Raw genomic sequence first — 25,334 nt, forward strand, 5'->3', positions numbered from 1 at the left:
GACGGTTAAGAAAATAAATATGGAGGGGAGGAGGGCCACTTACGAGGAGATTTTGGTGAAATCAGAAAAGGGATGGAGGTTGAAACCCTATGAGGAAATCAAAGAAGCCTTGACTGGATGGTTGCAATACCACCAAGTAAATGATGTTTTTACGAATGATAGAAAAATAGGTTTTGAGGATAAAAGGTCCAAATTCCAAATAGAATTGTTGGAAGGTAGAGTAAAATTGTCAAAAATGTATGATTTGTTGTTAGAATGGTATACGAAAGATGAATTGACAAAAGATGTGATGATAAAATGGGCAAAACATTTTGGGCACAATATTGAATATGACGTGTGGTTGAAATTATGGAATCAAACATTGAAGTTTACTGCATGTACCGCCCTGAAAGAGAATGTTATGAAGATGATGTATAGATGGTACTTAACACCAGTAAAATTGGCTAAGATGTATAGAATGAGTAGTAAATCATGCTGAAAATGCAAAAATAAGGATGGCAAATTTTATAATATGTGGTGGACATGCGAGAAAATTAAAAAAAAAGGGAAATGATATATAATGAACTGAAAAAGATTTTTAAATATACTTTCCCCAAAATACCAGAGGCTTTTCTGTTAGGACTTATAGGAGAGGAGATTGTAAAAGGGGATCAAGTATTATTTATGCATGCGACAACCGCGGCTAGGACTTTATTAGCCCCAAAATGGAAAACTCAGGAGTTACCGACGATTGAAGAGTGGCAGACGAAAATGATGGACTATGCGGAATTAGCAAGGCTGACTAGCAACCAGGGAGAGTCAAGGTTCCAAAAGGACTGGAGTAAATTCGTGGACTACTGTATATGGAGAGGAACTGTAGAAGTTTAAAGACACTTGCAGGTTTGAAATAAATCCTACGAATTGACTTTAAGAGATGGAATAAAGGAACTGCGAGATAGGAGTGGATAAGAAAACTGAATGAGGGGAAGGAGGGAAGTCAAAGCTCGGCAGAGCAAACTGAATTTAAATAGTTGAATAGATGTTAAAAAGAGGAAATTTTGTGTCTATTATGTGTTGTTGTGTGTGTTGTTGAATGTTTTGTTATTGTTTAATGTGTTCATTTGGAAATTTAATAAATTGTCTTTTGAAAAAAACAAATACCAGCTGCTAGGAACCACTAGTGGGAGGGAGTTCCTGTACTCTGGTCCTATTTATGGATTTTCCATACACATCTGGCTAGCCATCGCAAGAACAGAATGCAGGACTAGATGTGCCTTTGGTTCAATCCAGCAAGGCATTTCTTATTCTCATAGCTCACTACCGCCATTTGCTAAACATATCTGATGAGTGTATTCCAACAACTGTTTGCAAGCCGGTTCTTTAAGGTTGAAGTCTCCCCTTTTTAAAACAGAAAAGAAAATGAAATGTAAACATGATTATTCGCCACTTCACAAGCAGGTTGCCAACCACAAGCCCCACATACTGTCCTTTCCAAGATTTCTGAAGCTTAGGAGAGGAGGCGGCAGCACGGGCATGACATAACAAAGCCCATCAGGAGAAAGAGACAAATTAAAGCATTAAGAGCTTCTTCACAACTACCAGACTTTTAGAAGACATCTGAAGGCAGCCCTGTTTAGGGAAGCTTTTAATGTTTAATAGATTATTGCATTTTAAGGTTCTGTTGGAAGCCGCCCAGAGTGGCTGGGAAAACTCAGCCAGATGGGCGGGGTATACACAATAAATAACTATTATTATTGTTGTTGTTGTTATTATTATTATTATTATTATTATAATTTTCTACCAGTATATATCCAATTGGGTCCTTGCCTGAAATAAGCTTAACACAGCACACACTGATTCCTGTCAGTTTACTGAGATGAGCAGAGAAAAGAAGATGCAAAAAGGTCTATGTCCAACATGGGAGATCATGCCTCCACCCTCTCCTGACCTAGAAAAGGTGTATCAGTGTCAGCAGACATGCAGACTGATCTGAGGATGGAAAGAGGCACAAATACCGCACATCTAGAGAAGAGAAGCTGGTCAAAATCATTGCTCCACAGCCAGAGAGATTCCTCCACTTGCTCACTCAGCTAATTTTCAAACAGCCCCATCTATTCACTGAAGTATTGTGGCTCCTCAGTCTCTGAGGAACACCAAATGGTAGTTAAAGAATGACCAAGAAACAGAAGTGCCATACAACCTTCCCTTGACCTCTTCCTCTCCACCTCCACCAGATTATTCTCCATTTTACTGTCTGGATATCCCCCCCTCCCCCCGCCTCTCAATCTCTTTCCTTCTGACCACCCCATGCATCCTTTCTAAAGGGGCAGTGTTCTTTGTTTGGATCCTGTCTCTCTTCAGGAAACCATTCTGCTCTCTCCTTCCTTCGTCCCTATGTTCAAATGAAACAGCCCCTTCTTTTCTTGTCTCCCCAAATTTTGTAGGACAATTCCCCTTTTCTTTCAAATCTTAACCTCCCCCCCCCCCGTCCCTTTTATGATGGCAGCCTATTTCTCCCTTTTTGGATTTTTCTGCACACTAAAAACCTGGCCAGCTTTGTGAGTGGAGAGATTCTTGATAAGAAGCTGCTTCTGTAATCAAATTTACAATAATTATTTAGTGGTGTCAAGAATAGCCAAGCTACAAGAGTGCTTATTTTTTATTCTAGTTATCTGGTACCAGCATTCAGAACCTGGTACCTTTCTTCATGAACCGAGCCCCAAAGATGTTGTATATATCGAGTCTAGTGTATAGAGTAGAAATAGAAAACAAGAACCCCAGAGCAAAAAGCAATTCAGTAAAAGATAGTTACAGCCTAGGCTGAAGACTCTTTATACTACAGTAAGACTGCAAATGTAAATACTGTAATGGTTTGGATTCTTCCCTTTGTTCACCGCCTGCCCCCCCCCCAAAAAAACCCAAAGAGTGGATTTATTTTATTTGTAGTAATGTGTATCAGTAAGGGGAGCTCTCTGCCATTCATCATACAGATGACTTATCTGGCTGGAAGCTAGAATTAGAAGAAAAATTTGACAGAAAAAATGATAGTTTTGAGCAATAGCAGCTATAAAGCACAGCATGCATCCTACACTCTTCTCCTTAAGTGAAGCAACGTCAAAATCTAAATAATCTCAGCAAAGACAGCAGACTAGGAGGTCGGATGCTTCAATATAGTCATCTGAAGTAAATTTCTATATAGACTTTCAGCCTACGAGTTCAGCTCAAAGCAGTTGACAGCACATTAAAACATCAAATCAAACAATCCAGAAGAAAACAAATTCAAGCTCCCAGGAAAAGATTTCCAATCCTTCTCGAAGTGACATTTTAGAATCATAGAATCATAGAGTTGGAAGAGACCACAAGGGCCATCCAGTCCAACCCCCTGCCAAGCAGGAAACACCTTCAAAGTATTCTTGACATATGCCTGTCAAGCCTCTGCTTAAAGACCTCCAAAGAAGGAGACTCCACCACACTCCTTGGTAGCAAATTCCACTGCCGAACTGCTTTCCCCATATTTATTCACCTGCTAGGAAGCCAGTGTGGTGTAGTGGTTAGAGTGGGAAATCAGGGTTCCGATCCCCCCTCAACTGGGTGACCTTGGAGTCAGTAAGCAGTCTCCAAACCTACCTCACAGGGTCATTGTAGGGATTAACTGAGAGGCAGGGGTGAACCATGTGCTCTTTTAAGAAAAAGGTGGGAGATAAATGCAATAAATAAACTCTTCTGCTTACTTGCTTATGAAAGCTGCAGGGGCCAGCCAGATGGAGACATCAGTCGCTAACCTGGCATCCAGAGATATGCACATGGTCGCAAATGGACCTGCACCTCGTGGCCAGCTAATTTCTAACACTGCCATGAACTGGCAAATTAATAATAGCAGGGTGAGGGGAACCAAATCCAGAAGACATTCACCCAGGAGTTCTTAAAGAATTAAAAAAGAAGAAGAAATTGCTGGTCTTCTAATAAAATACTTAAAATAAGCGCTATATCCAAGAACTGGTCAGTGGCTAAATTAACACTGAGTTTTAAAAGGGATCCAGGAAACTGGTGGAAACATTATTAAAGATAGAATAAGTCTTGCTAGAGCAGAACCAGCATGGATTCTGCAAGGGTTAGTCCAGTCTCACTAACCTATCTGCCTAAGGCCAAAGTTCTTATGATGCCATCTCAGTTTCATATATGAAGAGGCCAACTCAAGAGTGCCACAAATCTGGCACCAAGCAATTCCAAACTATGATCCAGTTACACCAACATACTTCTATGACAGGCTTCCTCAACCTCGGCCCTCCAGATGTTTTGAGACTACAATTCCCATCATCCCTGACCACTGGTCCTGCTAGCTAGGGATCATGGGAGTTGTAGGCCCAAAACATCTGGAGGGCCGAGGTTGAGGAAGCCTGGTCTAAGTCAAGGATTCCTAAAGTGTGGACTGTGGACCACCAGTGGTATGCATGCAAACTTCATTCAGATGACCCGTGGTTGTAGGCCAAAAACATCTGGAGGGCTGAGGTTGAGGAAGCCTGTTCTATAATGTATCAGTCAGCTCAATAATACTTAACAAGGATACTTAGAATCTAGCCTGTAATGTCTCAGAAGTGGATCAATTAATCATACTTCATTGAAACCAGTCAAGTAATGAAGTTCCTTACAACAGGCATATGCCAATACTATATTTCTAATTTGTTTTCATTGATATAATTTTACTGGTTATTTTATGTTGTCCACCACCTTGCTTTTTAAAGAAATGTTTGGCAATATAGAAATATTTTCAAATAAACAAAGTAAATAATAAAGAATAACCAGGTAGGTTATCAGGCCAGGAATGCTACCTCACAGCACTGTCCAATTTTACTAGATATGCAAATAACAGGCTTGGAACTCTTAATACCATACCTGCTGATCAACTTGGGAAGTCAGCAACTGTCAGCTGAACACAGTGCCTATCAGACCATCATCTGGGCCATTATGTGCCACAGGAAAATATTAAGTTTTCAATTGCTACTAAACTGGAAAATACAAGAACTATGGATTGATCTGGATTGCACAGCAGCCCTCAAGACTTTGTTGTCGGCGAATTCTGATTTCACATGTATGGTGGGCTTTTTTTTTAGTAACAATTTGCACAGGTTGAACTGCATCAACCTCAAGTACATACAGTATTCAGAAAGTACCGTGGAACCTTGGTTTACGAACGTGATCCGTTCCGCAGAGGCGTTCGTAAACGGAGGCGTTCGCTCCCCGAAGGCACGCTTCTGCGCAGATCGCGTCTGCGCATCCGACGCCGCGGAACCAGGATGTAAACACTTCCGGGTCTGCGGCGTTCATAAATGGAGGCGTTCGTAAACGGGACTGTTTGTAAACCGAGGTACCACTGTACATATAAAACCCTTTTAATATTGGTTGTACACAGCTTAGTACTTCTACCATAAATATTATGCTATTTGCTGCTGGGCTTAGAAATATTGAGTTCTGGGAATCTTGTGCAACACCACAAGATTTTGGCAACATAGAATCAAGCAGGAGACTTATGGAAGTGGTCAATAAATATATTTATGAAGGTGCCACAAACAACTTTTTTGCATCACGACATCATAGCAGTGGACCTAACAGAGCAGTGTGCATATATATTTAAAAGATGACAATTTGGTGGTCACAAACTACTAGGGGATTCATATGAGGCTTTCAGGACTTACTTTCAATAAGTTTGCAGCTGATTATTCCTGCCCAAGTACAGCTTTCCATTTCAGTACCTACTGAAATCCATTTTGTTAGTTTTGGCCCAGTTCTCCAATCTGATAGGGTCATCTTCAATCCTTCAATCTATCTTCTGAGGTATTAGGTACCTCTCCCAGTTTGGTGCCATCTGCAACTTTGATGAGCATCCTCTCTATCTGATAACCACAAATTACTGCAATTCTACCTCAACAGTAGACCAGTGGACAGCCATGAGCATTTGTTATATCTATTAACTGGTTTTTTGGGAATGAATGTACAACTCTTAAGTGATATAAGGTTTAAGTTTTATAAGCTTATACAGTCGTACCTTGGAAGTCAAACACCTTGCCAGTCAAACATTCTGGCTCCCAAATGCTGCAAACCCGGAAGTGATTGTTCCGGTTTGCAAACATTCTTTGGAACCCGAACGTCCGTTGCGGCTTCTGTGGCTTCTGCTTGGCTGCAGGAGCTTCCTGCAGCCAATTGGAATCAATGCCTTGGTTCCCAAACGTTTTGGAAGTTGAAAGGACTTCCGGAACGGATTCCATTTGACCTCTGTAATCTAGGAGACCTCAAACAAGTAAAATGTCTAGTTCTGTTCAATTAACCAGAAAGTGGTTTTTAATGCAATGTGGCAAGCTGTTGCCTGGGCCTTCCTGGGTTCTAGCTCCTCTCATATTCTGCTCAGAACTTTCCACTGTTGACTCCCAATCAACCCAATCCTCCATGAGGAACCATGGGTGTTACATGCTACATGCCTTTTTATTCAAGCTATTTTCTCTTGTTTAGTTCTGATTTCTATTTTATGCAAAGAGGTGCAAGAAGCCAGAAAGAAATAATAAATAAAATTCTTAAGTGCCCAAGTATTATTCCCTCTTTGCATCCAGTAATCTGCATGACCACAAGAAGGCTGCAGAGCATGGAATGTGAAATCTATTGGAGAGCAGCCATTTGCCTTTGACAATGCCAAGAGAGTTGAAATCAAAGCCCATTTCAAATGTTCATTATTATATTTCTTTATAAATCACTTCCCATGAAGCATCTCAAAGAGATTTCACAATATAGCATAAAACAATTTTGCCTATAATAATTAATGTGGGGGGCAGCATTACAGCACGTTCCATCACCCCACATACATGTGAACACGTTCACAAGGTCAAAGAATACCCCATGCATACAAGTATAATTACACTGAACACTTTCTGCACAGTTGGAAACCCTCTTTGAGAACAATCGTATGTGTGTGGGTTAAAAAAAAAAAGAGTAGAGATTAGAAGCAGAACTTACCACTTAGATACAGCTCACCCACACAGTGCAATAACTGCATACACTATGGATATTGGGAAACTATAAACACACATGCATTTTAGCTCTCATGATTGCAGAGGAAACTTCAATGATGAGCAGTTTTTGCTCATACCTGGAGATGACCCACCAACTGATAATCCTTTCCCCAAGATTTCTTGCCTGTGTTCAAATTTTGTACAGAAAAGCTTTTGGAATGTAACCCACTTTTCTTCACTTGATGGGAGTACACAAACTATAGGCTCTGGTCCAGAGAAAGAGAGAGTGAGTTTCAAGCATAGACTGTTTTAGACATAATTTTATTACATTCAGAAGGCATCACACTCATATTTCTATCATGATAATTCAAGCTACTTATCAAGGACACCTTTTTCCACAATCCCTCTCAACCATTAACAGAATGACCCAAATCTTCCTCAGTATTATAAAACAGCTATCAGGTTTCCTCAGCCTCATCAAACAGTTTTCTGGTCTCAGCTCCACAAAGCTGCTCTGTAGTAAGAAGACAGTTGCAGATCACAAATACATATCTAGCCTAATTGGTGTTTATTGGCAATCTTGCAGTTTTATATTGTTTTGATTCATTCATTGTTGACTTGTTTTAATTTGCTGTTCACGGCAATGGGGTCCATTGAGCCAAAATGTAGTTATGCCATGGTTTGTGTAGTGTTTCTTCGTTTACTAAATCTGTATCCACCCTTCATCCGAAGATCACAGGGCAGTTTACAACACAAAAATACAAAATTAACACAAAATACGTAATGAAGGCACCAGGCAAGCCTCCCTGGTGGGAGCATTCCACAAACGGAGCCACCGCAGAAATGGCCCGTTCTCATGTTGCCACCCTCCAGACCTTTTGTGAAGGAGGCCCATTAAGAAGGGCCTAAGATTATGACTGTATACACAACTGTGCTTGCTATTTATATTGCACTGTTGGACACTTGCACAAGCACAGTACATACTATTCATTGATATAAGATTGCTTTGCTTTTCCTGTTACTAGAACTTCCAAAGTACAATAAATTGTTAGAGGAAAACTTAGCCTTGGCCCAGTATACCCGAAGGAGTGTCTCCAACCTCATCGTTTAGCCCGGACACTGAGGTCCAGCGAGAAGTGAAATTACAGGGAACCAGGCAGAGGGCCTTCTTGGTAGTGGCGCCCACCCTGTGGAACATCCTCCCATCAGATGTCAAGGAAATAAACAACTATCTGACTTTTAGAAGACATCTGAAGGCAACCCTGTATCGGGAAATTGTTTTCGAAAGCACGTCAAAATGTAAGTAGATAAATAGGAACCACTACAGCGGGAAGGTAAACGGCGTTTCCATGTGCTGCTCTGGTTTGCCAGAAGCGGCTTTGTCATGCTGGCCACATGACCTGGAAGCTGTACGCCAGCTCCCTTGGCCAATAATGAGAGATGAGCGCGCAACCCCAGAGTCGGTCACGACTGGACCTAATGGTCAGGGGTCCCTTTACCTTTACCTAATGTTTTACAATTATTTATTTGCTGTAGGCCACCCTGATTGAGTGGGGAAAGCCAGCCAGATGAGTGGGGTATAAATAATAAAAGTTGTTGTTGTTGTTGTTGTTGTTGTTGTTGTTGGGTATACGGGCTTTAGAAAGAATCCTGCTCCTCAAGGCCTGCAATTCTTTGAGGACAAAATGAGTGGCTACCTACTATGTACTAAGGAAACATCTAGTTTGGGTCTTAACCTCTCCAAGTTCCAGAGCTGTTTAATGCACATGTAAGAGGCCAAAGATTATGACATTTTACCAACAGGTTAGCTTTCAATCAGCAAAAGTTCAGGAAGACGAAGAAACTGAGAATATAGATGACTTCCAAACACACTTTGAACAAGTGAAGCACAGTGAAGGGGGGGGGGGGTCAGAAAAGCCTTAAGTGTTATTTCCAGCTGTTTTATTTAAGAAAAGAGGAAGACCGATAGTGCCTCACTATAGAATGCCTAAATGGAAATACATAATAAAAAACTGCACATATAAAAACTTCAAGGCATTGTGAATGCTAAGAGAAGGGAAACAATTACATGAGAATGGTGTTGAATGTAATTTTCATCGAGACATCTCAGTAAAGAGTTCCACCATTGACTTCCAACTGGATGATGAATGCACCCTTTGTAGGATAAAGCAAGGCCCGAGAATCCAAAAATGTGGTTGGGATTTCAAGTACACTGGGACCTTGGTTCTGGAACTTAATCCGTTCCCGGAGTCCAAGGCTTGGCTTCCGATTGGCTTCAGGAGCTTTCTGCATTTAATCGGAAACCACATTGGACGTTCGGCTCCCAAAAAGGTTCACAAACCGGAATACTTACTTCCGAGTTTGCGGCGTTCGAGAGCTGATGTGTTTCACAACTAAGTCGTTCGGGAACCAATGTACCACTGTATACTTTTCACCACCACCTCTGCGAGCAACCCAAGAGCGTGGATCTAAAGCCACTGTATCTCTGTTTCTCCTGAGCTGAGAAGCCCCATGCAAAATCCACCTGAGAACTGAAACACACCAGCACTGGCCCGTATCTGGCAGAACAGCAATGCAGGAAAAGCCACTGAACACCTTTACCTGATATTTTATTGGTTTTAATATTAGGAAGCATGCTTCATGTACTGTTGGAATAAATGTGCAGCTGTTACTTAATTATTGCAAGAAATAAGGCCATTCTCCCTGAGGATGATGTTCCTATGGCAGCAGTATCAGATTTGGCCAGCATTTAAACACAACAATATTTTGTCACTGGGAAAAAATGCAATCTTCACCAGCAAATAATGGGAAATACACAGCAAACTGTATTTTAAGGACTTTGGAAGCTAAACATTGCCCTCCTCACACTGCCTCTCAAGAGGGACACTTGAAAAAAATCTGTTTTAAACACCAGTAAGGCTACTGCTGACTATCCTGTACAATTTCTTGGAATGTTTTTCTTTTCTCCCATGCCCCTTCAATTTATCTACTCATTTTTAGTTTCTTTTATAAACAGGAAAGAAATATAACCAGAAATATTGGTACTGAAAGGTCCCGATTTCAGTTCAACTTAATTAAGCAATGACAAAGATTATTTGTTTTGATTTTGGCTCATTTAATAGTTTTCCTACAGGAGCACTCTGTAAATGAAAAGGGGATGGGGGGGGCGTCCTGGTTCCAACCCCGATCAAACAGACTAGCCTAGTAGTGTCGGGTGTGAGCCAGCAACAAATCACATAAAGTAAGTGAAATTAACTCTGTATTAGAAGAAACAGGCTCTGCTCAGGAGTGCCAGGCCTAATGAGAACACCAACTCTTCTTTGATAGATCTTGCTCCTATGAGGAAGTTGTGGAGACTGAAGGTCCTTGCCTTCCCACAGCAGCCTGTCTCCTCCTCTCCTGGGACTTGCCCAAGCCACCTGAGACTATGCCGGTGTGCCTGCCTTTGCTCCTCCCACTTCATACCTCTCCTGGTCTTGGGAAGAAGAAGAAGAGAAGAGTTTGGACTTGATATCCTGCCTTTCACTCCCCTTAAGGAGTCTCAAAGTGGCTAACAATCTCCTTTCCCTTCCTCCCCCACAACAAACACTCTGTGAGGTGAATGAGGCTGAGAGACTTCAAAGAAGTATGACTAGCCCAAGGTTACCCAGCAGCTGCATGTCAGGAGGTGGCCTACTCACAAGTAGAACCTTGGGCAGAGACACAGGCCCGACTGCATGTTCCCTCCCTCCTGGGCGATCGTTCGGGAGCTTCAAAAGCATTCCTTAGCCTGAACATCACAGTGACTGGTGCCAGAAGACACCAGCACACTTTAGGGATTCGCAGAGGTTTGCGCAGTTGAACCCACATGTCAGATCCAATCATGTGGAGGAGCGGGGAAGCGAACCCGGTTCACCAGATTACGAGTCCACCGTTCTTAACCACTACACCACACTGGAGACTAGGGGTAATACAGGAGTGCACATGAGCCTTTATCTTTCAATCACCGCTATGCACTAACCTAAGCACTGGGTTACACTACACTGACTTCTGACAAGCAACTACCAATCACCAGGTAACAATCTATGTTTACTCCAAATCCAGGCATGTGTTTTTGCGCACATATGTGCACGCGCGCACACACACACATTTTAGAACCTACAAAGAAAAAGTGCAGACTGTTTGCTTATTTGCTTCTGTGCGTCTACCACATGCATGAAGTGCCAGCACCACTCCCAACAGTCCCTAATGTCTGTGCATTCAGCAGAATGACAAAAAGGATAAAAATTTGCTAACTGATTAATATAGAGCACTGTGTATGTAGGTTCTGCTTTCTGAAGTTCAACTGGAAGAGAGTTCCACAAAACTGGGTCCACAATACTGAATGCATGGCTACTTGTAGTTACAAGCCGTGCATCCGAGCCATGGGGGAGCACTAACAGTGACTCCCCCAGAGACATCTGTGACGGAGCAGAGATATAAGTTATCAGGTCAAGGGCGTACCCACCATGCGGCAAGTTAGGGCAGCTGCCCTACTCTAGAAGCAAGGCTGGTGGGCAGAGGCGGAGCACAGCCCGGCGGAGCGCGAGTTCGCCATTCCCGCCGCACCGCACCGCACCGCACCCTCCCTCCAGCTCCCCGGCGCGCCCTCAGGCAAGGCCAAGCGCGGCGGGGAACCAGGGAGCGCGGCGCGGTGGGCGGGAATGCCGAACGCGTGCTCCGCTGGGCTGGGCTCCGCCTCCGCCCACCAGCCCTGCTGCTAGGGAGGGGCACAGCCCGGCGGAGCGCGAGTTCGCCGTTCCCGCCCACTTTGTGGCCCCTCCCCTTCCGTGCCTTGGCCCCTCCCCTTGCCCCCCCTAGTTTTGATCCTGGGTACGCCCATGTATCAGGTGGTCCCTGAGGTATCCTGGACCCAAGTTGCTAGGGCCTTGTAAATTAATACAAGAACCAGGAACCTTGGCCAGTTGCATATGAGCAGTTGGTGCAAGATTTTGAGTGCCTGGGTTATGTGCTGGTGATAGTCTGTCTCCATCAGCAGTTCAGCTGCAGCAATTTGCACCAGCTGGAGTATCTGGATCAGGCCCAAGGGTAGCACCACACAGAGCACATTGCAATAATCAGGTCTTGAGGTTTCGGTGCTTAAGAACAGAATAAACAGGAAAACGCAATTTTTGTTTTGGCACAACTCAGAAATACATGCCGGACATTAAGAAAGAAACATGACACAGAGGCCAGAATGCATTAATATTCCGTAAAGTGAGAATTGCATTTAGTCTCTTGCGGATGCTAAAGGTCAATGCTGAAAGAGCTAGAGCAGAACCAAACGTTTTAATGTTAGTCTGGAAGTTATTTCTAAGAACAAAAACAAGTTTCTTGTTCTTTTGCATTTGAGTTTGGAAATCGTGTGACTATGGAACATGCAAAAATAATTCCTGGCCCTCTTGATTTAGTTTCAGGCTCCATAAGCTCCAAGAAAAGCTATCTAAAAAAGGCTTTCGATTTATTTTTTTTTATTTTTTTTAAAAAAATCAAATCTGCTTTTGCACTTTGGAAACAGCAATAGCTGTAACCCATTTCATCACTGTTCTCTGGGCAGACATCCAGAAACTGTACCTTACACAGCGATTTAAAAAGCACAAAAGCTCTTTCATAAGGGTTCAAAGAAAGTGCAAGAGAATTACGTTGAACCTGGCATCAATTTACACTGAAATGCAAAATAATAAAGGATTTTAATTACCATATCTCACTTAACTTTTATTGTCTTTGTACTCACAAAAGCCAGTATTCTGCATATTAAATTCAAGGTGCATGATATGTAATCAGGATTAAGCTGTTTTTAGGTAACAAGGTGCCTCTGGCACTCTCAACAGGCTTTTGGCAAAGTGATTAGCTATTGTGAAATCCAGATGTTAGAAAATATGGTATTGGATGCAATTTCCCCCTTCTGTAACCCTCTTGTATCATGAAAACTGAGAGTGCAAAGAAGCAAGGCTTGTGCACAGAAATGTTAATTTTTGCTCCGATCTTAAAACTTTTGTAGTCATTGTGACAATACACATGCACAAAAGAGGAGAATTTGTTGCATCTGATTCCCAAGAGAATAACCCTACAATATGGAACTACGGATATGGAAAAAAAATCACCCCAAGTAGTTACACATGAAGAATTGCTGTGCTCTCAGTGAGCTGTGCGCTCCACCTACACACGTGCAGCAGAGAACTCAAGTAAAAAATAGTAATGCAGCAGCATCTATCCAAATATCTATCCTGATAACATCAGAAACATTTACCATATTGGTCCAAATATAAGCCACACCCGAATATAAGCCGCACCTTTAAAATTCAAGAGGGGGGGGGAAGACAATACCCAAATATAAGCCACTCCCTCACACCCATTCAGCTTTACCGTATGTCTGTTTCAGCAGTGATATTGTAAAAGCCAATTTTTATAAGGTTGCGAATTTAAGCCACACTTTAACTTTTCAAGGTCATAATTTTGGGGGGGGGTGAAGCTTATATTCAGGCCAATACGGTATATCACCATGCCGGCACAGAACTTCTTTATATACAACTCCCATTTCCTTAGAAATTACTGGATCCTCAAATGTGTTCTCAAGGTGTCAAGTTGTAACCAGTGCCTGTTCACTATTAAGACTCTATCCGCTCTAACCACCCCCCCCCCAAAAAAAATACACCCACTCACTCTGAACAGTACTCACACTTGAAACTGGAAATCCACAATAAGCTTATTGCCATTTGCTTCATGTGTAAACATCCCAAAGGATTTCTAGTTCTCTTAACCAGATCTTTAATCCCCCCCCCCCCGGTACTTCTTTTCATTCTTTCTTCTTTGGTTCATCCATTCCCCTTCTGGGTCTGTTCAGACAATATTCCATCCCTTGAACTCCTAAGCAGACTGCAAGATGGTCTTGGACTTATGCATCAATCTAGCAAATTCTGATAACAGAATGTCAGGGAGATCCCAGAGTCCAATAAGGGTGAGATTTCCTGGTGTAATTGTTCATTTATAAGCATGGGGAAGCTAGGAAGAGAAAGGTTTAGAGTCGTCCAGGGGTGTGGGGAGAAGAGAACCAACTGGATTTCAAACAGGCACTACATTTTGGGCTCTCGTTCATGCACAATGGATTTTCTCCTTCCTTGCTGTCCTGCTAGCAGGAGAAGACTTTCTTGTTCCAACAGGGTTTGGGGAAGAGACTGCTTTTCATGAAAGGGCTGGTGCTTGCTGTTTTTACAGTAATTATCTGTACGATTTTAACAGACATCTGGTGCATTCACCTAATATCAGAACTGCTAAAAAATCATTTCCCATTACACCACAAAGATTTATTCTTTATAAAGAGCATTCCATCAATTCTGTAAATCTATATATTCTTCTATCTGAATTCACAAATGTACATACAGTTGACATATCACAGATTTCAGACCATCAATATTCTCTTTCTTTCCAGGATGCAGATATCGGCATTTCCATCACAAACAAGGTTCCTCTACAGAGTGAATATCATACAGAACCACTGCATGTGTACCATAAATAACTAGTATTTGGCTCTTTGAAGGTCTTGGTTTATTGAAAAGCAAATAAAATAACATCTTACATCATGACTGGCCAAGTTCAGCTAGTACGCATGGGGAGGGAGGAGGTATGCTTTAGATTCAAGCTGCTTGGCCATATTGTGAATTTCCTCACACCAGTCAGCTACAATGCAGTCTGCACTAGGGGAAACCCAGAAACTCTCCAGTCTTTCCTCAACTGTGACATCATTACGGAAGTATGGGCAACGTCCCATGGAGAAAGATTCTGCTCATGGAGAAATCTGTACATCATCCGTGCCTTAACAAAATTACCATATAAGTTTCTAAAGATGAAGGCAGACATTGCAAAGTTCCTTTTTGTTAAGGAAGTAGGTATTAAGAAAAGCAGGATATGAATGCAAGAATAAACCAGTGCCTCTGAGTAGAACAACAGTTAGGCACCTGTTAAACCCCTACAGCAGAGGAACTGAGGATTCCCCTATTTCAGCTCATCCTTTCAACAGAAGAGCAGTGTCTTTCACTGACTGCAGAATACCATGCCAGATCGTGTTTAGACAAGCTTTTTTTTTTCTTGAGCCTTTCAGTTTTAATCTAAACTCCTCCCAATGGCATTACACAGACAGACAGCAGGACAGACCTCTAAACTCCTCTGCACATTCTAATCTCCTCTGCACATTCTAAGAAGGAGCCCACCTTTCCTGCCTGATCTTAGTAAGATGAGAAATAAAAAATAATTGCAAACATGTTAAGATCCAGAATTTGAATTTTATTCAAAATTTATGAAGTACAGCTGGCTGTTGCATGGACTCATAACATTCCAATACCGGTAGCTATTATTAAATTGCCATCACAGTATAAGATGGCTTAATCTGAGTACTCAGTTTCACATCCACATTGTTCCTTCATTTAGGCTATCTTTATGTGCCCTTACATCTGTGGTGATCATCTCTTAACTCAATATAGTTGCCTAGTGGATGAATTGAGAGTATTTCAGATTTGGGGATACTATAATCCAATTCTGTGTGTCTGGGCAACAAGGTGCGTTGGATTTTTCCAGTATTGGTACCTGAGTCCACTATCCATTGTGTCACTCAGACACAACCAAACACAATCAGCTTTCCAAGTCCCTGTCCACACGGCTTTTGCCTTGGGTATCAGAGACTTGGGCAGGATTTTAAAAAGAAAACATAAAACTCAACTACACTGATGGACTGGTCTTGCAAAAAGACATATCAGAAATAAAAAAGCTATTCCTTAGTTTACAATAAGTTCTATATCTAGTCAAACAGAAAAATTAGCCATGAATTGGATTTTCAGTAAGAGGAGTGGGGTCTGGCATTGGTTAGTTTTGCCATATGAGAATGGAGAACACTATTATTGATGGAAGTGAAAACATCTTCTCAATGAACAAATGTATTCCAACTGCAAAAGAAGATACATATCTAGAAAGGCAAGCAAATGGAAAGGCAGAAAAACACAGGAGAGGGGGATTCACCTAACCAGCCCCATCAGCGGAAGCCCTGTACAAGGACTTCTGCTTATTCAACAGGGCTCCTTTCTTCAGGAGAGAGAGAGAGAGAAATATCCAAGAAAAGCATGCAGGGGGAGGAGAAGGGAATCATTCCATTGGGCAAACTGCAGTGCTCTCAAATGATTGGAAGACTGCAACATTGAATTCCACCCCTAATCACCAATACTCTGCAAGATCAGAATCCTTTTGCAATCTCAGACTTAAGTGCTTACCTTAGATGCTTGAGGTGTTGAAATCACATGAACTGTGCTGGGTTTGACGCCGTTTGCTTTGGGTCTCTTATAGAGAGCAAACCTGCTTTTCCTACGCCCCCTATCACCATTAGGGAGGGAGCCATTGTACCTAGGAAGACAAATGCAAAAGTTATTTGAGAGACTGTTTTACTCTAGTGGAAAAGAAAGTTGAAAATCGTAAATACGGCAGTGAAAGATGCACTGTCTAAGTCAGGCTTCCTCAACCTCAGCCCTCCAGATGTTTTTGAGACTGCAAGTCCCATCATCCCTGACCACTGGTCCTGCTAACTAGGGATCATGGGAGTTGTAGGCCCAAAACATCTGGAGGGCCGAGGTTGAGGAAGCCTGGTCTAAGTCAAGGATTCCTAAAGTGTGGACTGTGGACCACCAGTGGTATGCATGCAAACTTCATTCAGATGACCCGTGGTATGTTTGTGGGTTTGTGGTTAGGGGATGGGAGATGGCATATCCAAAGTATTAACTATTTAAATAGATTTTAAATTGTATTTTTGTTGCTTCTTTTATTGTATCAATAATAATAACAACAACAATTAAAAAAAATAATTTATACCCCGCCCTCCCTGGCCAAGACTGGGCTCAGGGCGGCTAACACTGAGTATAAATACAGTAAAAACATTAAAAACAAAACAACAAAACAAAACAACAAAACAAAAACAGTTGATTAAAATATGTTAGAATACAGTTTAAAATGCAGCTTAAAATGCAGCCTCGTTTTAGTGGTAGCCTATAGATCAAAGCCATAAAGGGGGGGGGGGGCGTCAAATATTCACCGGGGCCAACTATCCATGCTGGTCCCACATGGGCCAGCAAAAAGAGCCGAGGGAAAATTTATATGCAAATCCCATATAAGGGGTTCCATCAAATAAATAAATGAATGATAGTGGGGGTTAGACTGAGTCCAGCCCAAAGGCCAGGTGGAACAGCTCCGTCTTGCAGGCACTGCGGAAAGATGTCAAATCAGGGCCCTGATCTCCTGCAGTAGGGCGTTCCACCAGGCCGGGGCCAGAGCTGAAAAGGCCCTCGCCCTGGTTGAGGACAATCTAACCTCCTTGGGGCTCAGGACTTCCAAAGTTGTTATTTATGGACCTTAAGGTCCTCTGCGGGGCATAACAGGAGAGGCGGTCCTGTAGGTACGAGGGTCCTAGGCCGCATAGGGCTTTAAAGGTGAAAACCAGCACCTTAAACCTGACCCTGTACTCCACTGGGAGCCAGTGCAGCTGGTAAAGCACTGGATGAATGTGATCCCACGGCAAGGACCCCGTAAGGAGTCTCGCCACGGCATTCTGCACCTGCGGGAGTTTCTGAGTTAGCTTCAAGGGCAGCCCTGCGTAGAGTGAATTACAGTAATCAAGCCTGGAGGTGACCGTCGCATGGATCACTGTGGCCAAATCAGGGCAAGAAAGGTAAGGGACCAACTGCTTAATACAGCGGAGATGGAAAAATGCCGCCTTTGCTGTAGCTGCAACCTGCACCTCCATAGAAAGGGAGGCGTCGAAGGTTACACCCAAGCTCTTGACAATCTGAATTCTATAAATTTGAAATGGTAATACTGTACATGAGAAATAAAACAAGTAATAAAAATGCAATTAAAAATTATACAGGATCCAGCAAAGTGTATTACATTTGCTACAACAGGCACAAAAATCATTAAGTGGTCCACCAAGAGCATCAGCAATGTTCAATGGCCCATGAAGAACAAGCCTGGGAACCACTGGTCTGCTTCTATGGAAATGGAAGTAGTCCTTCCAGTTTCAAAACATTTGTTAAGCTGGTTGGCATTCATGATCGTATAGACTACTGTTCACTAAGCCTGTTAGTATTCTAAATACAAGATTTTGCTTAATTCGAGTACTGTGTCTAGTTAAAACAGAGCAGAGGTTGCAGGAGACAGCTAATGCTTGCCAACAAAAGGATTCAAAATTGCCCAGCCAGCCATACCAATATGAAAGCTCATGACATGCTGATTTAGCCATACCTGTTTAGCTAATCGAAAGCTCATCGTGGAATAATGTTTCCAAAATCTCCCACAAGCACTCATCTGTCTGACACCAGCTCAGATATAGCCCAAGAATAACCCAATTTCAATGGAAATATGACTTTGCTTGCTTTGTGCTGAGAACTCCGCACTATAAATTACTTAGAACCAACACTTTGCAGTGGAGTTTTTAAAACCACACATTCCCTTAGTTCTTGAATAATATTCAGTTTTTATTATGGATTTTAAGCACAGGAGCTGATTTCAATAAGCACAAAACCTTGTTCTTCTTATTATTATTATTATTATTTATATACCGTCCTATACCCGGAGGGCTCAGGGCAGTTCACAGAACAAAATCAAAATATAAAACCACAAAATATATAATCAAAATAAAAACAACAACCCAATAACCCCAATAAGATCATTTCCATTAGTGGTTGTTAGCTATGCAATGATAGAATCCTAGCATTCAGTCCTGAAAGGAATAATTGCCAGTGGAAATTCTACATTCATATTTATACACACACCATGTCCCAGCAGCGAAACACAAATTGAGCCACTCATTGAAGCTGGCACCACGTTACCCACATGTTGACCATCCTGCCCATCAACAGTCTGCTAGTTTAGCCCTGTCTATTATTATATTTGCACAATTTCATCACTCTTTACTATAGGAAGAGTGTAGACAATTACTGTATGCCGCTTTCACTCCCCTTCACTCATCCTACAACCCAGTTCTTACAAAAAAAAACAAAAAACTGTCAAAACACAATGATGCTAACTGTAAACACTATTTATGAATTAGCCCTTGCTGTGTCATTTTAAAATAAAAAGTAACCCTACATTTATCCTCAACTAATCTTTAAGAAATTAGTGTATTTTAATATTTCTGTTGGAAGCCGCCCAGAGTGGCTGAGGAAATCCAGCCAGATGGGCGGAGTATAAATAATAAATTAATATTATTATTATTATTATTATTATTATTATTATTATTATTATTGCCTTGCACACAAACGAACTGTGTTTACACACAGTAAGATGTTCGATGCCTCTCCCTTTTGTCTTTCACTCTGCAGCCGTTATTCAGGGAAGGTACCACGGAAAAATGATTAAGAGAAACAAGATGAGGCATTTAGCACTTTAACGGCCTTCACAGTATTTCCATAAAAGAAGCAAGTTAAACTGAATGGAGTGCTGAAGAATACAACCTAAGAATGTAAGAAGAGCCTTTTAGATCAGGCCAATGGCACATCTACAAGCAGGACAAAAGCACTCTGCTGACTTGTGATTCCCAGCAACTGGTATTAAGAGGCATGCTGACCATGAGGGTAAAGGTAAAGGGACCCCTGACCATTGGGTCCAGTCGTGACCGACTCTGGGGTTGCGCGCTCATCTCGCATTATTGGCCGAGGGAGCCGGCATATAGCTTCCAGGTCATGTGGCCAGCATGACAAAGCCACTTCTGGCAAACCAGAGCAGCACATGGAAACGCCGTTTACCTTCCCGCTGTAGCGGTTCCTATTTATCTACTTGCATTTTGACGTGCTTTCGAACTGCTAGGTTGGCAGGAGCTGGGACCAAGCAAGGGGAGCTCACCCCGTCACAGGGATTCGAACCGCCGACCTTCTGATCAGCAAGCCCTAGGCTCAGTGGTTTAACCACAGCGCCACCTGGGTCCTGACCATGAGGGTAGAACACTGCTATAATGGCTAGTAGTTACTGACAGCCTTGTGCTCTGTGATTTTGTCTAAACCTCTTTTAAAGTCACCCAGGTTGGTAGTCATTACTGCCTCCTGTGGGAGGGAGTTCCATAGTCCACAGTTCATGTGCTGCATGAAGAAGTACCACAGTTTTCCGTGTATAAGACTAGGTTTCCCCCCTAAAAAATAATGTCAAAAATTAGGGGGCGTCTTATGCTCTGAGCCATCCCCCATTATCTTAAATCTGAATACCCCAAAATAGGGGGCGTCTTATACATGGGGGCATCTTATAGACGGAAAAAAACAATACTTTATTTTATCTATCTTGAATCCTCCAACATTTGAACTGATTCACAGGCATATTTCAATCCTGCAAATTCTCACTTTATCCATCTCTTTGTGTGTGTGTGTGTGTGTGTGTGTGTGTGTGTGTATCCTGCTTTATCGTAAAAGTCAAAGTGGCTAACAAAACATTTGTTTTTAATCATCAGATAGACCAAGAGACACACAGTGGAAGAATGTAAAATAAATAGTTCTTCAAAGAAGAACTCTTCCCTCACCAAAGGCATAGTGACTGAAGCCAACTGGACGATGACCAAAGGGTGACTAATACTAAAACATGGACTAGTACAGAGAAATGTATAAGTGGAAATATACAAAGAATGAAAATGTTGTCCCCCTGAGATAATTATCAGACAGCAGTTTCCTACAAGGATTCTGCAGTGACAGTCAAAACAAAATTGGATGGTGGGCCGATGGGGGCACATAGCCCAGGCTGAGAATGTTCCCAAATAAGGAACTACGTAGGCACAGAATCAATATGTATGACCACACCAAAACCATGAAGTAGAACAGAGAATAACCCATACCACAGAGCAGCAAAACAGATTTGACACTAATACCTTCTTAAATAGCCATGATTCTGACTGTGCCATTCAGACTTGATGGGGTCAACTGAATCATCGCTTCCCATTCAAATATTGATGGACTGGGAGAAGACAATATTCAGGGTAGAAGAGAACTATAGGACTGGTCCTAGTCATGTATTTCCAAGATATACAAGTCACCACAGCAGCATGAGAAAAAAAGCAACAAGATATGGGCTCAAACTATGAAAGTTTTCCACTTGCTTTCCACATGTTGGCCTAGCTCTGATTCCCTAAAACAATAGAGGACTCAGAATTATACTTAGGCAAAGCAAGTTCCATCTCCGTGGCCCCAACTCCCTTGCCTCAGAAGAGGCAACTGCCAGGAAGGAAGGACTGTTTCCATTATCAGCTGAGTGATATCCTGCAACTTAAGACAATTCTGGGAGCTGCTGCCTGGTATGACCAGTAAAGGACAATGAAGGCAGGAAATACTGCATGAATAATCTTCATTCCATAGGGGAACCTTGTAATTTCTGTTTGTTGTTGTTTAGTCGTTTAGTCGTGTCCGACTCTTCGTGACCCCATGGACCATAGCACGCCAGGCACTCCTGTCTTGCACTGCCTCCCGCAGTTTGGTAATTTCTGTTACTACACTACAAAATTGAGAAACCTGTGGCCCTCAAGATGTTGCTGGACTTTAATTCCATTAGCCCTGACCATTAGGCCGTGATAGCAGGATACAATGTCAGTTGGTCTAACAACATCCAGAGGGTCGCAGTTTTGCCATCTCTGCTGTGCTAGATTTTAGCATGATTTTACTTTGAGAACATTTCGTAAGCTGCTATGAGAGTGCCTCTCGAGGCTGCAAAGCAGATTAGTATTCTAAATAAAATATCACTTAACTGAGCTATCAAAAGCCACTTTGCAAGTAATGCCATTGCTGACGACATTTCACATTCAAAACCAGAAAGGTATGAAACAATAACTCCAGGCATCAAGAAGTTAGATAATGCCTTGAGTTGTGAAAAATCATATGAAATCATTTGAATAATTTTTGATTAAAGTAGTTATAGACGGGAAGTCTACAAAAAAAATGCAAAATATGCATGCAGGTTTGAGCTTGCAAAAAAAAAAAAAGGCAATCTGATATTTCAACTCAACCCAAAACCAAAGCTTCTGAACATTCCACTTACTTATTAGGACAACATTCTGTAAACTTTGAATTCAGCCCCACACTGTACTGATGTAAGTGAAATACACAAAAGATCCCATGAGCTAATATTCTAAGCCTACCTTTTTGCTATACCTGATTTGTAGAAAAGTTAGCACAACCAATCTTTTATATGTAGTAGTAATTCTTAATCTGAGCATTCTTTGCTTTTTTCTTCTTTTTATCAGTACAAGCTACATTTTTTTATGTATAAAAAAAGTTGCCTGGAAGGCCTGAAGCTGCTAGCAAGCTTTAACATTTGGTCCTTCGTGGAATGGTTTTTAAAAAATAGCAGTACTGTACAACAAAACACACTACTGCTGGCTTTCATATGTCATTAATGTTGGAATGACATCTATCTAGCTTATAATTTAAAGAACTACTAAAAGCGTTTAAGCGTTCCATTATGCAAGGCTTTTAAAATTCACAACCATTTGAGGCTATGCCCAGCTATTTATAGCAAGGGATACTCTGTTCACCATTTCAAAATATCAAACTCTAGTTTGTTATGCAGCAAGTCAGTAATGGAAGGCCATAACACTGTTGTATTGCATCCATCACTGATCCCTATATATAAAGATCTATGGCAGTCTAACAAGTTTGGGCGAAACTGTTGTTCTCATTGAGGTTTAAGCATATGAATAATGTGCCTGCACATTCTTAGAAGAGGAACATTAGTACTGTATCTCCTGACCCTTTTCTAAACCACCTCCCAATGTGCACACATCACTCTGTAGAACCTTAGGCATGTTCCATTTGCACTGCAGATAGACTTAAATGCATCTGATCAATTACTTTATTGCTATGTGTTCTGTTAAAAGTTGGATTCATAAAATCCCACTCTTTAAATTTGCCAGTACTACTATGAAAACTCCTGAGAGATTTTTAATCACCCCCTTTGGAATGGGAAATGCCAGTTTATTTAACATAGCTTTTTAAAAATATTCTTCTGTCTACAGATTCCAATCAGCGAAATAATGATTGGAGAAAGGAGGTTGTTCACCTGTAAGTGATGTTCTTTAAAGGGTCATTTGTGCAGTCACACAGATAGGGATACTGCTCCTATGCTGACTGTCATTTGCAACCTACCTAGTACTCAAGCTAAGGAGCTGACACTCAGGCTTCTTCCCTCAAGAGGAAACCTTTCCTCCTCAAGAGGTAGGAAAAACACCTTTCTCCTACATTCCTTCATGACCACCAGAGGAATACCCCTTGTAAACATGGGAGAAGCTAGCAACAGAGATGGAGAGTGGGTTTGTGAGTACAGTGATACCTCGGTTTAAGTACACAATTGGTTTTGGAATTCTGTACTTAACCTGAAGCGAAAGTAAAGGAAAGTTTATTAATCCATTCCAGACGGTCCGCGGAGTACTTAAACTGAAGTGTACTTAACCTGAAGCGAACTTTCCCATTGAAAGTACAGTGGTACCTCGGTTTATAAACACAATTGGTTCTGGAAGTCTGTTCATAAACTGAAGCGTTCATAAACTGAAGCGAACATTCCGTTCCAGATGGTTCCGCGGCGTTCGTAAACCGAAAATTCGTAAACCGAGGTGTTCATAACCTGAGGTTCCACTGTAATGGAAAGTTGATTAATCCGTTCCAGATGGGTCCACGGAGTACTCAACCTGAAGTATACTTAACCCGAAGTATGAGTGTAATTGGTTCTGGAAGTCCGTACTTAACCTGAAGCGTACTTAATAACCTGAAGCGAACTTTCCCATTGAAAGTAATGGAGAGTGGATTGATCCGTTCCAGTCGGATCCGTGGAGTACTTAAACTAACAGTACTCAAACCGAAGCGTACTTAAACCAAGGTATGACTGTATGAGATGGCTGGACAGTGTTCTTGAAGCTACAAACATGAGTTTGACCAAACTGCGGGAGGCAGTGGAAGACAGGAGTGCCTGGCGTGCTATGGTCCGTGGGGTCACGAAGAGTCGGACACGACTAAACGACTAAACAAACATGACTGTACAACAAAGACTCCTCGGAGGACATCTGTTAAAGACAAGCAAACTGCATTTTCTTCATCAACTTCTCTTTGAGAGGCAACATAATACAGGTTGACAACCCTGCAGCAGAAGCCTTACAGAGGAAAACATACTGCTGAGTTTTGACTCTATCACTGAGTATATCTGCTGCTTTCATGTCCAAAGTGTAGCATTTTACAAGGGGTGGCAGGATGGATCAGGTAGCTTAGTTGCATAGTTGTGAAATAAATATGCCATTGCAAGTAAGGGACAAGAGAGGCAGGCATGCCTCTAAATAACCTTTGACAATACATGAGAGATTCTGCCTGGTCCGCTCATTATACAACAGCATTGAGAGCTCATTACCAACTTCTGGCTGGTGCACAAACTATAACCATTACTGAGCAGCGACAGACTTGTCATGGTCATTCATATATTGGTATCCTCATGATCAGACAACTGTAATGATCTGTATGTGGAGGTACCCTTGCACCTGGTTTAGAAGCTGCAGCAAGCAGAAAATGCAGCTGCTAGAGACACCCAGTTGAGTTGAAAGATTGGCACTGGCTGCATATTAGCTAACAAGTTCAATGTTTTGTTACTGACAGGATACTCAGGAGCACAAGGAGCTAACTTATATTGAGTTAGACCACTGGGTATATCTAGCTCAGTATTGTCTACACTGACTAGCAGCAGCTCTCCAGGGTTTCAGGCAGAGGCTGTCTCCCAGTCCTACCTGGAGATGCTGGGGAATGAACCTGGGACCTTCTGCAGGCAAAGCAGATGCTCTACCAATGAGCTGTGTCTAAGAAATAAATTCATTTCAGAAATTAACACAGCAGGGTTCTAAAAGCATTTCCATAGTCTGAAGAGGGACTATGAATGCACACATCTCTAAGGTAAGGCAGATAATTACTGTAGGAAAAACAGCCTTCTCTGTCACTCTATGCACTGTAGAGAAAGAGAGCAGGGAAGAGGGGATTTAATACCATTTAACTGAACTACTTTGGCAAGGCTCTGCTCCCACCACAGGAAGCCATAATCTGAAGAGCTGGTGCTTCCCATCTTGGTTAATTATAAAAGGAAATGAGACTGTGCAAAAGGCAACTGATAACTGTTGTAAACAAGGGAGGTTATTTATGGAATAAAAAGTAAAAGTCTTGACCACTCCACATCAACAAGGAACTCCAGAGTCTCAGCAACATCCTTCATAAGCATTCACATTTTAAAAAACAAAATGATCTGGAACACAGGCTTTGGAGACCAGGCAGTGCACCACTGGCCCATGCAACTGCAAGATGTTGGCATACA

General features: G+C 41.9%; 1 protein-coding gene across 1 annotated transcript in view; it reads right to left on the reverse strand.

Moving 5' to 3' along the window:
- PELI2 (pellino E3 ubiquitin protein ligase family member 2) overlaps window positions 1-25,334 on the reverse strand; it is an 81,521-nt gene that overhangs the window by 27,419 nt on the left and 28,768 nt on the right. The window contains exon 2 of the mRNA XM_035103786.2: window positions 16,253-16,382. Within this exon, the coding sequence (XP_034959677.1) occupies window positions 16,253-16,382 (130 nt within the window). The remainder of the gene's footprint in view (window positions 1-16,252; window positions 16,383-25,334) is intronic.

The sequence above is a fragment of the Zootoca vivipara genome, chromosome 1 (assembly GCF_963506605.1).
Source record: "Zootoca vivipara chromosome 1, rZooViv1.1, whole genome shotgun sequence".
In the NCBI taxonomy this organism is placed as follows: Eukaryota; Metazoa; Chordata; class Lepidosauria; order Squamata; family Lacertidae; genus Zootoca; species Zootoca vivipara.